General features: G+C 44.4%; 1 protein-coding gene across 1 annotated transcript in view; it reads left to right on the top strand.

Annotated features, from left to right (window-relative positions):
* LOC132893558 (sodium- and chloride-dependent creatine transporter 1-like) overlaps positions 1–12,501 on the top strand; it is a 63,742-nt gene that overhangs the window by 9,040 nt on the left and 42,201 nt on the right. The window contains exons 4-6 of the mRNA XM_060932750.1: positions 7,714–7,848; positions 8,707–8,810; positions 12,132–12,256. Coding sequence (XP_060788733.1) covers positions 7,714–7,848; positions 8,707–8,810; positions 12,132–12,256 — 364 coding nt within the window. The remainder of the gene's footprint in view (positions 1–7,713; positions 7,849–8,706; positions 8,811–12,131; positions 12,257–12,501) is intronic.

Below are 12,501 nucleotides of genomic sequence, written 5' to 3' on the forward strand. Positions count from 1 at the left end.
TGCTGCTCTGTACATTTTGTACTTTTCATATGTTCTGTTCCCGTTTCATATTCTGATTTTGTCTATGTTTTTGTGTGAAACATCTTGTTGAACTGTGCATAACTCCTGTGTGACCTTGATACTGAGTGTGCAAAACACATTCCATAACTTTCCACTGCTGATACTCCCTATGAAGTGTATATAAACGCCCTGACGCAGCTGTGTGTCAGGACACGCCGAGAATAAACCAGATTGATTTAACTCATGTGGTTCGCTCTCTTCTTGTCCTCGGAGATCTCCTGGTAACGCATCTGAACAGCACGCAGCGCAATCTTAACAATTTGGTGACCCCGACGTGATACTCTCAATCAGGTAAGACATGTTTGATTGACTACCTGGTTGGAAGTAGTTCCGTAGTGCCCTAAGGAGGGCTTTGTTTTCCCTGGTTCGAGTCCAGGAAGAGCGCGCTATAGAAATTTGTGTAGTGCCCTAAGGAGGGCTTTGTTTTCCCTGGTTCGAGTCCAGGAAGAGCGTGCTATAGAAATTTAGATAAATATCTGCTGTTTGTTTCTGTTCAGATCCGTTTGCTTTAATGTACGATGGGGGGCTCGTATCCTAAACCTGAGGTCACAGACACCCCGGCGGAATGGATGAATAAGTGTGGTTTAGGCTATTACGTTACGCCGTGGCTGGACAATTTGGCTGGGTGGACGGAGGCAAATCCTCAGATTCCATCGTATCCCCGTGATGGGACGTTTAATCCAGGCTTTCTTGCTTCAGCGCACCGTATGATTTATGAAAGCTTAGGCGATCCGGATTGGGACCGCCCTTATATGCGCGCAGGGTATGATAAATGGTTTGACATGAAGAAGGTATGGGATAAATCAAAGGGTGTTTACACCCCGAGACCTGTTTTAAAGGCTATTCCAAAACCAAAACTTTCTCAGTTAACCTCCCATGTAAAGCGAGGGAGGAATAGTTACGTCCCACTCATTCCTCATCTCACATACATGTCCAGTAAATTTGTTAGCACATGATTTAATGTGCAAATTAGAAGTAAATCTCACATCCACTCCAGATGGACTAACTATTGAAGTAAGTGAAATGTGCGGTGTGCAGTATGGGTTTGGAAGCCCTCTGTATGTGTATGTCTGGCAGCTCTGTTCAGATCAGCTCGCACATTTGAACACCTCATCAGTTGACACAGATTATATGATGAGGAGCGTTTGCTCGAAATAGTCGATGTGTTGCAACCTAGAAATGACGTCGCTATGAATATAAAGGAAGAAATAGCTCCGGCTCAGGAAGGTGGCCGTCCGCGTCAGCGCACCGTGTCGACATTTTTTTGGAGGGACACACCGAATGCTTTGCAGCTCCTGCGTGAGCAGTTAACTAGGTATTTACTGGCTATGAAACAAGCGAACCGTGATCTGTCGCAGGTTACTAACTGTAAACAGGAAAAGTCAGAAGTGACGTCGGCCTTTTGGAAACGTTTTGGTGAAGTTTGGCAGCACCTGGGTGGGTTAGAATTGGACATGACTCAACCCAATCCAATGTTCCTGTCCACCTTTTTATCTAACTGCCGCCCTGAGGTTCAGAACGTTTTGAAACATCACTTGAGCGATAGGACTCATTTGGTCCTTCGCCAAGCGGGTGAACGGTTGAGGACAATGGAAAGTGATGGGTTGTTAGATTGTAAGACTAATAAAGCATGTTTATCTGTGGCCCCACAGGGCCCCGGGTCGTATCGTCATAATAATGACAAAACACGCACCGGGCCTCGCACATGGTCGGGTGGGAACCGGAAGAAAACAGGCAGGTGCCACTATTGTGGAAAGGAGGGCCACTGGATGAGGGAATGCTATGCGCGGCGGAGGGATGAGCAGAGTAGGACGGGAGAATTAGGGGATGTGTTGCAAGGCCAGAATCCCGGACCTAAGGGCTATCGGCAGAATAACGGACAGGACCAGCGCTATCACGCCCCGCTATAGGGCTGCCCCCAGGGTACGGAATCCACAGCCGTTGCCATGTTAAATCTCTCTTTTAGCTCTCCTCGTAATGCGGAGCTCCCTCTTGTGCCTCTGTGTTTGGCAGGAAGGGAGTATCCGTTTATACTTGATACTGGGGCCACTATGTCCTCAGTAGGGAGGGATTATGAGGGTCCTTTATCTACACGGTTTGTTAGCTCTGTGGGGATAGAAGGGGTTCCTTTTGACTCTAGTTGTACACCACCCTTACCTGTCATCTGCACTCTGGACCCTTCATTGCGTTTTTCACACTCTTTCATTTTTATGCCAGAGTGCCCTTTTAATCTTTTAGGTCGCGACCTCATGAGTCTTCTCGGACTCTCGATCTCCTTTAGCGGCTCACACATGATTGTTGATACTCCGGACGGTGCTCCGCCTGATGTTTTTGCTCTATCCAGTTCTGTGCTGCCACATAACATTCTGAACGCTGCTTGTACGTCCCAAGCTTTTTCCCCTGTTCTCTCTGCTCTTCCTAACACCCTGTGGGCGGATCATAAGGACGATGTGGGCTCTGTGAGCTGCTCTCCGTATGAAGCTGTTATTAAACACTCTACACCTGTTTATGTTAAACAATACCCTCTGTCTCCTAGTAAGCTCGATGGTATTGACAATATTCTACAATCTCTTTTGCAGCAAGGTGTCGTGGTTCCTTGTGTCAGCCCGTATAACACCCCAGTGAACCCGGTCCCAAAACCGGATGGCACATGGCGCCTCACTCAAGATCTACGTAAAATAAATGAACTCATCGTTCCCGTGGCTCCAGTGGTCCCTGACGTTCCTTCTCTTATGTCTTCTATTCCGTGTGACCATGCTTATTTCTCTGTGATTGATTTGTGCTCTGCTTTTTTCAGTGTTCCTGTGGGCCATGAGACTCAGCCCCTGTTTGCTTTCACACACAGGGGAAGACAATACACGTGGACGCGGTTGCCACAGGGTTTCATTGACTCACCGGCGGTCTTCACTGCCGTATTGCGGGACGCGCTGGCTGATCTCTGTCTTCCCCGGGGCTCCACGGTGCTCCAGTACGCGGATGATCTTCTGGTAACGGCGGAGGATCAAGACGCTTGTGCTGCCGCCACATTGTCTCTCCTCACACTCCTGGCGCAGAAGGGTTTCAAGGTCTCCCGCACGAAGTTGCAGTTTTGCCTCACAACTGTTCGCTACTTGGGACATGACCTCTCCCAGGGTTCCAGGAGGCTTAGCCCGGAACGCGTTCAAGTCATTATGGACACTCAGGTACCTGCAACCAAGCACGCTCTCATGGCATTTCTGGGCCTCATCAATTACTGTCGTCAATGGATCCCTGACTGTTCAATCTATGACAAGTGTTTGCGTTCAGCTATAAGTCACTCAGATCCTTTGACTCAGCCCCTGGTCTGGACTGAGGACATGCTAACGGCCTTCAAGGCTCTGAAGCAAGCTTTGTGCTCCGCCCCTGCTCTCGGGCTGCCGAACTATCGTTTGCCGTTTCACCTGTATGTGTGCAATCAGAAGGGGACCGCCTCTGGGGTGCTGGCTCAGGAGCACGGGGGGGGCATGCGACCTTGCGCGTTTCTGTCTAAAACTCTTGACGCTGTGGCACAAGGGCTTCCTGGCTGTCTTAGGGCTGTTGCTGCGTGTGCTCTCATGGTCACGGACGCTGAAAAACTTGTTTTGTCGCATCCGCTCATTTTACACACTTCACATGACGTCGTGTACATTCTGCGGAATCTTAGCACTCAGCATTTGTCTGCTCAGCGTCGCTCTGGCTATGAGTTTATTCTTTTGGCCACAGAGCATCTCACTGTTAAGCCCTCCTCGTCGTTTGATTCTGTCGCCCACGCTCTTCAGCGTCTTCTTAACTCACAGGATGACGATGTTGCGTTTGACTCACATGACTGTCTTTCTAATATCGTTTTTGAGACTAGCATCCGCCCAGACTTACACTCCACCCCTCTTTCCACAGGCGATTCTCTTTTTGTAGATGGTTCCTGTTCCCGCCCTGCGGATGGTGTGTTCCTGTGTGGTTACTCTGTTTGTCGCCTCCCTGATGAAATTGTTGAAGCTCATTCTTTGCCTTTTTCTTCTGCTCAGGCTGCGGAGCTCTATGCTTTGACTCGCGCATGTATTTTGGCTCAAGACACAGACGTTACTATTTACACCGACTCACGCTACGCTTTCGGCGTGGCGCACGACTTCGGCCGCATTTGGGCGTCTCGGGGGTTTACGACAGCCGACGGTAAGCCCATTTCTCATTCTTCACTTGTTACTGATTTAATCACCGCCTGTCTCCTTCCGTGCACGTTGGCCATTGTTAAGACACGCGCGCACACAAGAGGGGACTCATTTGAAGTAAAGGGCAATTCATTCGCTGATCGAGTCGCTAAAGCTGCAGCCGCATCCGGTGTCCTGCCTCCAGGCTTTAATTGCGCTTTAGTTTCTACTGATCGCATGGTTAGCGCTGTCTTACCTGACATAGATCTCATTTCTATCCAGGCCTCGGCCTCTGTGGCAGATACACAGTTCTGGGACGCCCAGGGCGCGACAGAGAAGAGTGGCGTTTTGCTTGACGCACAGGGCCGTCTTTGTTTACCTCGTCACTGTACTCCCTTTCTCGTCCGCGAGTTCCATGGTCCCACTCATCGCGGCCGAAGAGGGGTAGTGGAGGATATGAACAGAACATTCTGCATCAATAATTTGCACACAGACGCACACAACATTCTGGACAAGTGTTTAACGTGCGCCCAGAATAATCTATCTAAACCAGGCGCGGTACATCAGCACCTTCCCATACCCGACACGCCTTTCCAAGAATGGCAGATCGACTTCACTCACATGCCAAAGCAGGGCCCGTTCAAATACCTTTTGGTCATGATTGACAAATTTTCACGGTGGATTGAGGCTTTCCCGTGCAGCAAAGAGAACGCCCGAACAGCAGTGAACAAACTTACACAGGAAATTATCCCACGTTACGGTCTTCCGGTAGGAATTGACTCTGATAAGGGAACGCCGTTCACCTCTAAGGTAACGCAGGAGCTATGTAAAGACCTCAAGATCAATTGGCGTTTTCATATCCCATACCATCCACAGTCCTCTGGCATTGTGGAGCGCGCGAATAGAACAATTAAGGGTAAGTTGCGTAAGGCTATGCAAGACGCAGGCACGAAAAATTGGGTCCAAGTTTTACCGTTGGTCCTCGCTGATATGCGCATGACTGCTCAGGTCGCTCTCGACAATTTATCTCCGTACGAGCTCGTCATGGGACGCCCCTTTCCTGTCCCTTGGCGTAGAGGCATGCAGGTTATAGGAACGGGTGATCTTGAAGTACATCTCAGCGAGTACGCGGTGGGTCTCATGCGGGTGCTGGATGAGTATTGGGCGAGAGTAAATTCCAAAAAGCCTCCCATTCCAGAGGCACACACTCACCCCTTTGAGGTAGGGGACAGAGTTTTAGTAAAGAGATTCGCTAAACTAAACGCTCCCATGGAGGAGTCACCCTACAGTGGGCCCACCGATGTACTCGCTGTAACTCGCACGGCTGTGCTAACGGACCTTTTTCCACAGTGGATCCATGCCAGCAGAATAAAGAAGGCTCCAATGTAATAGAAATCTATATTGTTGATGCTTAACAGACTTTTGTGTTTCAGAAAGTTGCTGTGACAATAGCTGACGGCCTTTTCAGGGATCCCCTTCCAGCATCTGGAGCAATCCAGTTCGGCTGATCTACAAAGAGGGGATGGTTGGTGAGTCTTGCAAAGTTCTGGGCTGAAGAGTCTGAAAAGCACGGGAGCCTGTGATATTTTTCGCCGTCTGCACCCTGTGAGCATTAGAGAACAAAGTCAGTGACCAGTATGACTTTCTTCATCATCGTGCTGATCTCAACGCTTGGGGCAGGGTTACCCGCACAAGCAATACACCGGGACCTAAGGGATAACGAGTTTTGGAAATATATAAACTTCACTGTAAAAACATCAATGAATATGAGTATACCTTTTTATGTGTGTTCTTTGTTACCCCATGACAGCAGCGATCCTTTTCCGGTCCGAATAGCCCCATCTAACTACTCTAAGGTTAATATGACATGGCTCAGCCTGTGGCCCTCGTATACTCAAACTAAGGTTTTCCTGACAGACAATACAGACCCAGAGGTAAGGTTGTCAATAGACTGGGGTGTGAATAATACTCTGGGCTTGCGTCAGAGTATTAAAGAGGGGATTGTAAGAATATAATCCTGAATACTCCTAAACCTACTCTTGTAAATGCGCGGCCCAAGGGTGACTGTCGTGTAGTGTAGCAGTTTAGGGTTAACTTTAGGCCAGAGATAATACGTGCTGCTCTGTACATTTTGTACTTTTCATATGTTCTGTTCCCGTTTCATATTCTGATTTTGTCTATGTTTTTGTGTGAAACATCTTGTTGAACTGTGCATAACTCCTGTGTGACCTTGATACTGAGTGTGCAAAACACATTCCATAACTTTCCACTGCTGATACTCCCTATGAAGTGTATATAAACGCCCTGACGCAGCTGTGTGTCAGGACACGCCGAGAATAAACCAGATTGATTTAACTCATGTGGTTCGCTCTCTTCTTGTCCTCGGAGATCTCCTGGTAACGCATCTGAACAGCACGCAGCGCAATCTTAACAATAACTGCATAAAACAACAGGTGGATGGATGTATATAATAATTTTTTTTTGTCTTAGCTGTTTCCTAAATATATTTTTATTGTGCGAGAGCAGTTTCCTGTTACTTTTATTGTGTGGATTCTTCTCATCTGACCAAATCTCTGTTCCTTTGAAACGGCTGAGCCGAGAATTATAGGAAATGCAGTCTTGATCATGCAATATAAAAGAATAAAGCGCTAATAAATTTTCTCCAACATTTCCAAGAATGCATTGTAGCCAGAAAGCATGAGATCATTTCTGAGTTTTGTTTTGTAATTTTGTGACTTCTTAATCTTGGAATTTCTGAGTTTTTTTTTTCTCATAAAATTTTGGACTTCATCTCAGAGTTTTTTCTCAGAATAACACTCCCCTCCCCCAAGTCCATTTTTTTTTTTGCCCTAATACACCACTGTAGAGCTTGCAGTCATTAATGTCTGCTCAGAAAATTTTACGATTCGTTGCTTTGAAAATAATAAAATCATTAAAGGGGTCTTATAGGTCGCCACATCCACTAGCAGCAAAGTCACTAAGCTGGCAATAAAACTGCTTATTAATTGCACTGCTGGCATATTTTAACCTATAGAATTGTAGACAATGCTCTATATTTCTGAACTGCTATGCATTTCCATAAGCCAAAGATTGCATTTGGCTTTGCAGGAGAGAAAAATAAAATAGCCTCAATGAGGCTGTAGCTCATACCACCAAAGACGCCCATAAAATTGTAAATATGACAGGTGGTGCTACCATCTTGACAACTTTTATGCACACCCACCTCGGGAACATTGTATGCGAGTTTGATCGAAATCCAATTGATCCTGTAGGAGGAGTAGCGATTTTTGTAAAATGTGGATGAATGACAACAGACAGATGATGCGTGATCGCTGAAGCTCATCCAGCCTGGCCTGCAGCCGGATAAGCTAAAAATGAATAACTGGCCTACTGATCACAAACTGGATTTCTTAAACCTTCTCAAATGTGTTCCATGTTCTTGAACAAAAAAGGACTAATATTCAGCAGATCCCCTGTTTATAATATCCATAACTGTTGCTTATGTGTGTTGCAGGTTGTGTATTTCACTGCCATGTTCCCCTACGTTGTCCTGATCATTCTCCTGGTGAGAGGTGTGACCCTTCCTGGGGCTTATAATGGTATCATGTACTATCTGAAGCCTGACTGGTCAAAGATTAAAGAGGCCCAGGTGAGCACTGAAGGAATGGGTCTGTAAAAATATATATCTAATCTAATTTATGCAATTTTTCAGTTAGCCCAAATGCAGCTACTGCAAACATGACAAGATTTCTAAGAGGATTAAATGTTCAGCTTCACTGCAAAAGCTATCCATTTTGATATCCTGACAGAATAATGAATAGGATCATTACATGTTAATAAATCACTCCTAACGCTAACAGGTGACAAGATATTTCAGAAAATAAGGAGTAATGGAAGTCTACGCCTACTCAGCAGTGTTTGAAGGGGAAAAGTGTTTATTTCTTATTTTTAAGCATGCCTTTATATCAGTCTCTAGGGTTACTTTGTTTAGCCTCAAACAATAGCCAGATTTCCATTACTGTTTTGTGCAAAATAGAAGGATTTTTTTTTAAGTTAGCAAAACACAATAGTGAATGGTCCATGTTTAAATTGAGTGATGTTATGCGATTAAACCTGGGTTTTCTTCCCTTGCGAGAGTCATTCAGATCTCTGAGGTCTGATATTTGGCATGGGATTTCAATTGCATCTACCACAGTCGCTGTGGTAATGTGAATTCCAATGTGAAAAATGTGTTTCCATTTCAGTTTTGTGAAATATGAATTTATCAAATTGCCTCAGAAACCTCCTGATGGGAGCATAGAAACCTCTTTGTGATATTTGTGAGTTTTTTCAAAATTCACATTCCCATTACTCAACTTATAGTTTGTATGTTTCAAATTGCGCATTAAGCAGCTTAATGGAAAGCCAAATAGAAATACTCCTTAAAATGAACACCATTTCCATATAAAGAGTGAATTTATTTGTAAAATGGGGAACGTTCCAAGACCTAAACAAGTTCATCATTCAGGTCTGGATCGATGCCGGTACTCAAGTGTTCTTTTCTTACGCCATTGGAATTGGAGCCCTGACTGCTCTTGGCAGTTATAATCAATTCAACAACAACTGCTACAGGTAAGTTTCCTTTTAGATAAGGACACTGCTTTTTTTTCTCTCTCTCTTTCTATTTTTGTTGTGTCTGTGACTGCCCAGTCTGTACTTCTATGTTGCATGACTTTCCATTATCAGAATTACAGTATGGTTTTAACAAACTACAATCTTTAACACACTGAAGGACGGCCATTTAATGGACATAAGACATAATTCAAGGGAAGCTTCATAAGTGTAAAGACATAACTAGATCACTTACTGAATATGATATTAAACCGAGGCATAATTTACTCCTAAATGTGATCATTTTAAACCAGTAAAATAATTAGGGTTGACTCATTCAGTGTGGAATATTTTCTTTAATAATGCCCAAAAAACTAGTACAAATGGCATATCTTGACCCCTTTGCTTTCATTATAAAAGTGCCACGATATATGATAATGCGTAAAATTGGAAACATGCCATGGACTAATTGCATATTATTAGCTAACACAGCCAGCCGGCTAGTTAACTGCTAGTTAAACTCACATTTGCCACCCAAGTGGAATTTCAGTATCTGGATCTCAAATAGCATCATCATATTCTCAACAGAGTGTACATGCCATTCCAGCCCTTTTTTAATGACTAGCATTAGATCTCATATCATCTCATTATCTCTAGCTGCTTTATCCTTCTACAGGGTCGCAGGCAAGCTGGAGCCTATCCCAGCTGACTACGGGCGAAAGGCGGGGTACACCCTGGACAAGTCGCCAGGTCATCACAGGGCTGACACATAGACACAGACAACCATTCACACTCACATTCACACCTACGGTCAATTTAGAGTCACCAGTTAACCTAACCTGCATGTCTTTGGACTGTGGGGGAAACCGGAGCACCCGGAGGAAACCCACGCGGACACGGGGAGAACATGCAAACTCCGCACAGAAAGGCCCTCGCCGGCCACGGGGCTCGAACCCGGACCTTCTTGCTGTGAGGCGACAGCGCTAACCACTACACCACCGTGCCACCCCTAGCATTAGATAAGTAAGCTAACTCACATGTTAATTGCTCGCAAACTAGCTTACATGTATCACAGGTAGACATGATTGAATCTGGATTTATATTTTCCTATTCTCAGTGATTTATTTAAGAGTAGCCAAAAAAATACACTATAGCAACCAACATTTTGTTTTGTATTTAATTTCTTAATCAGCTCCCAACTCGCCCCATCAGGCCATTTTGAAAAAAAAAAATCCTGAAATGTTGGGGTCCCCCCCCCCCGATTTTAAGTTTAATAAATAATACTACAGTGCTGCTTGAAAGTTTGTAAGCCCTTTAGAATTGTCTATATTTCTGCATAAATATGACCTAAAACATCATCAGATTTTCATACAAGTCCTAAAAGTAGATAAAGAGAACCCAGTTAAACAAATGAGACAGAAATATTATACTTGGTCATTTATTTATTGAGGAAAATGATCCAATATTACATATCTGTGAGTGGCAAAAGTAAGTGAACCTCTAGGATTAGCAGTTAATTTGAAGGTGAAATTAGAGTCAGGTGTTTTCAATCAATGGAATGACAATCAGGTGTGAGTGGGCACCCTGTTTTATTTAAAGAACAGGGATCTATCAACGTCTGATCCTCACAACACATGTTTGTGGAAGTGTATCATGGTATGAACAAAGGAGATTTCTGAGGACCTCAGAAAAAGCATTGTTGATGCTCATCAGGCTGGAAAAGGTTACAAAACCATCTCTAAAGAGTTTGGACTCCACCAATCCACAGTCAGACAGACTGTGTAGAAATGGAGGAAATTCAAGACCATTGTTACCCTCCCCAGGAGTGGTCGACCAATAAAGATCACTCCAAGAGCAAGGCGTGTAATAGTCGGTGGGGTCACAAAGGACCCCAGGGTAATGTCTAAGCAACTGAAGGCCTCTCTCACATTAACATTAGCCAATGTTCATGAGTCCACCATCAGGAGAACACTGAACAACAATGGTGTGCATGGCAGGGTTGCAAGGAGAAAGCCACTGCTCTCCAAAAAAACCATTCCTGCTCGTCTGCAGTTTGCTAAAGATCACATGGACAAGCCAGAAGGCTATTGGAAAAATGTTTTGTGGATGGATGAGACCAAAATAGAATGTTGTGGTTTAAATGAGAAGAGTTATGTTTCTAGAAAGGAAAACGCTGCATTCCAGCATAAGAACCTTATCCCATCTGTGAAACATGGTGGTGGTAGTATCATGATTTGGGCCTGTTTTGCTGCATCTGGGCCAGGATGATTTGCCATCATTGATGGAACAATGAATTCTGAATTAGCGAATTCTAAAGGAAAATGTCAGGACATTTGTCCATGAACTGAATGTCAAGAGAAGGTGGGTTATGCAGCAAGACAACGACCCTAAGCACACAAGTCATTCTACCAAAGAATGGTTAAAGAAGAATAAAGTTAATGTTTTGGAATGGCCAAGTCAAAGTCCTGACCTTAATCCAATCGAAATGTTGTGGAAGGACCTGAAGTGAGCAGTTCATGTGAGGAAACCCACCAGCATCCCAGAGTTGAAGCTGTTCTGTATGGAGGAATGGGCTAAAATTCCTCCAAGCCGGTGTGCAGGACTGATCAACAGTTACCGGAAACGTTTAGTTGCAGTTATTGCTGCACAAGGGGGGGTCACACCAGATACTGAAAGCAAAGGTTCTCATACTTTTGCCATTCACAGATATGTAATATTGGATCATTTTCCTCAATAAATAAATGGCCAAGTATTTTGTCTCATTTGTTTAACTGGGTTCTCTTTATCTACTTTTAGGACTTGTGTGAAAATCTGATGATGTTTTAGGTCATATTTATGCAGAAATATAGAAAATTCTAAAGGGTTCACAAACTTTCAAGCACCACTGTATATATGGTAACTCTAGGCTACATACTTTAATTCCTAACAAATCCCCAGTTCACCAGCATTCATCACCCCACAGAATGGAGGTGGAGGCGAAGTAGAAAATACAAGTTTTGGGTAATAAAAATACTGAACTGCACATACCTTACCTCAGTGTCCAGCTTCATGGCTGCAAAGATAGTAGGTTACTCGAAGGGGCAACATCTAACTTCTGATAGGTTAATAGGTTGAAATGAATTGATGGGAATACAAACTGTCCCAAGTCTCCCTGCTCTCCCCTGTAATCACATGGCTAAGCTTTCAGATATAATGTTATTCCGTGATAATTTGCATATTAGACAGGATTGAATTGACTTATTGATGAAATCACAAACTATATACCAAAGTACTGTATATTTTTGAGTTAATGTGCTGTCTGTCCCAGACATGTCTGACTTTTGTTTGTCCCGTCATCCTCAGGGATACGTTTGTGTTGGCCCTGATAAACAGCAGCACCAGTTTCTTCGCTGGCTTTGTGGTTTTTTCCATTCTGGGCTTCATGGCTGCTGAGCAAGGTGTGGACATCTCAAAAGTGGCAGAGTCAGGTAAGATTCCAGTAATTGTTAGTGTATTAAATGCATGTTTATGAAGTGTGTATGGGCTTTACTCTGGACTTTCTGGCTGCCCTGTACTGTTTAATCCTGATCTGAATTCCTGATGAGAATTTACTGGAATTGAGAACTGTTCATGGGCGGCACGGTGGTGTAGTGGTTAGCGCTGTCGCCTCACAGCAAGAAGGTCCGGGTTCGAGCTCTGTGGCCGACGAGGGCCTTTCTGTGAGGAGTTTGCA

This window comes from Neoarius graeffei, chromosome 10, assembly GCF_027579695.1.
Source record: "Neoarius graeffei isolate fNeoGra1 chromosome 10, fNeoGra1.pri, whole genome shotgun sequence".
Classification (NCBI taxonomy): domain Eukaryota; kingdom Metazoa; phylum Chordata; class Actinopteri; order Siluriformes; family Ariidae; genus Neoarius; species Neoarius graeffei.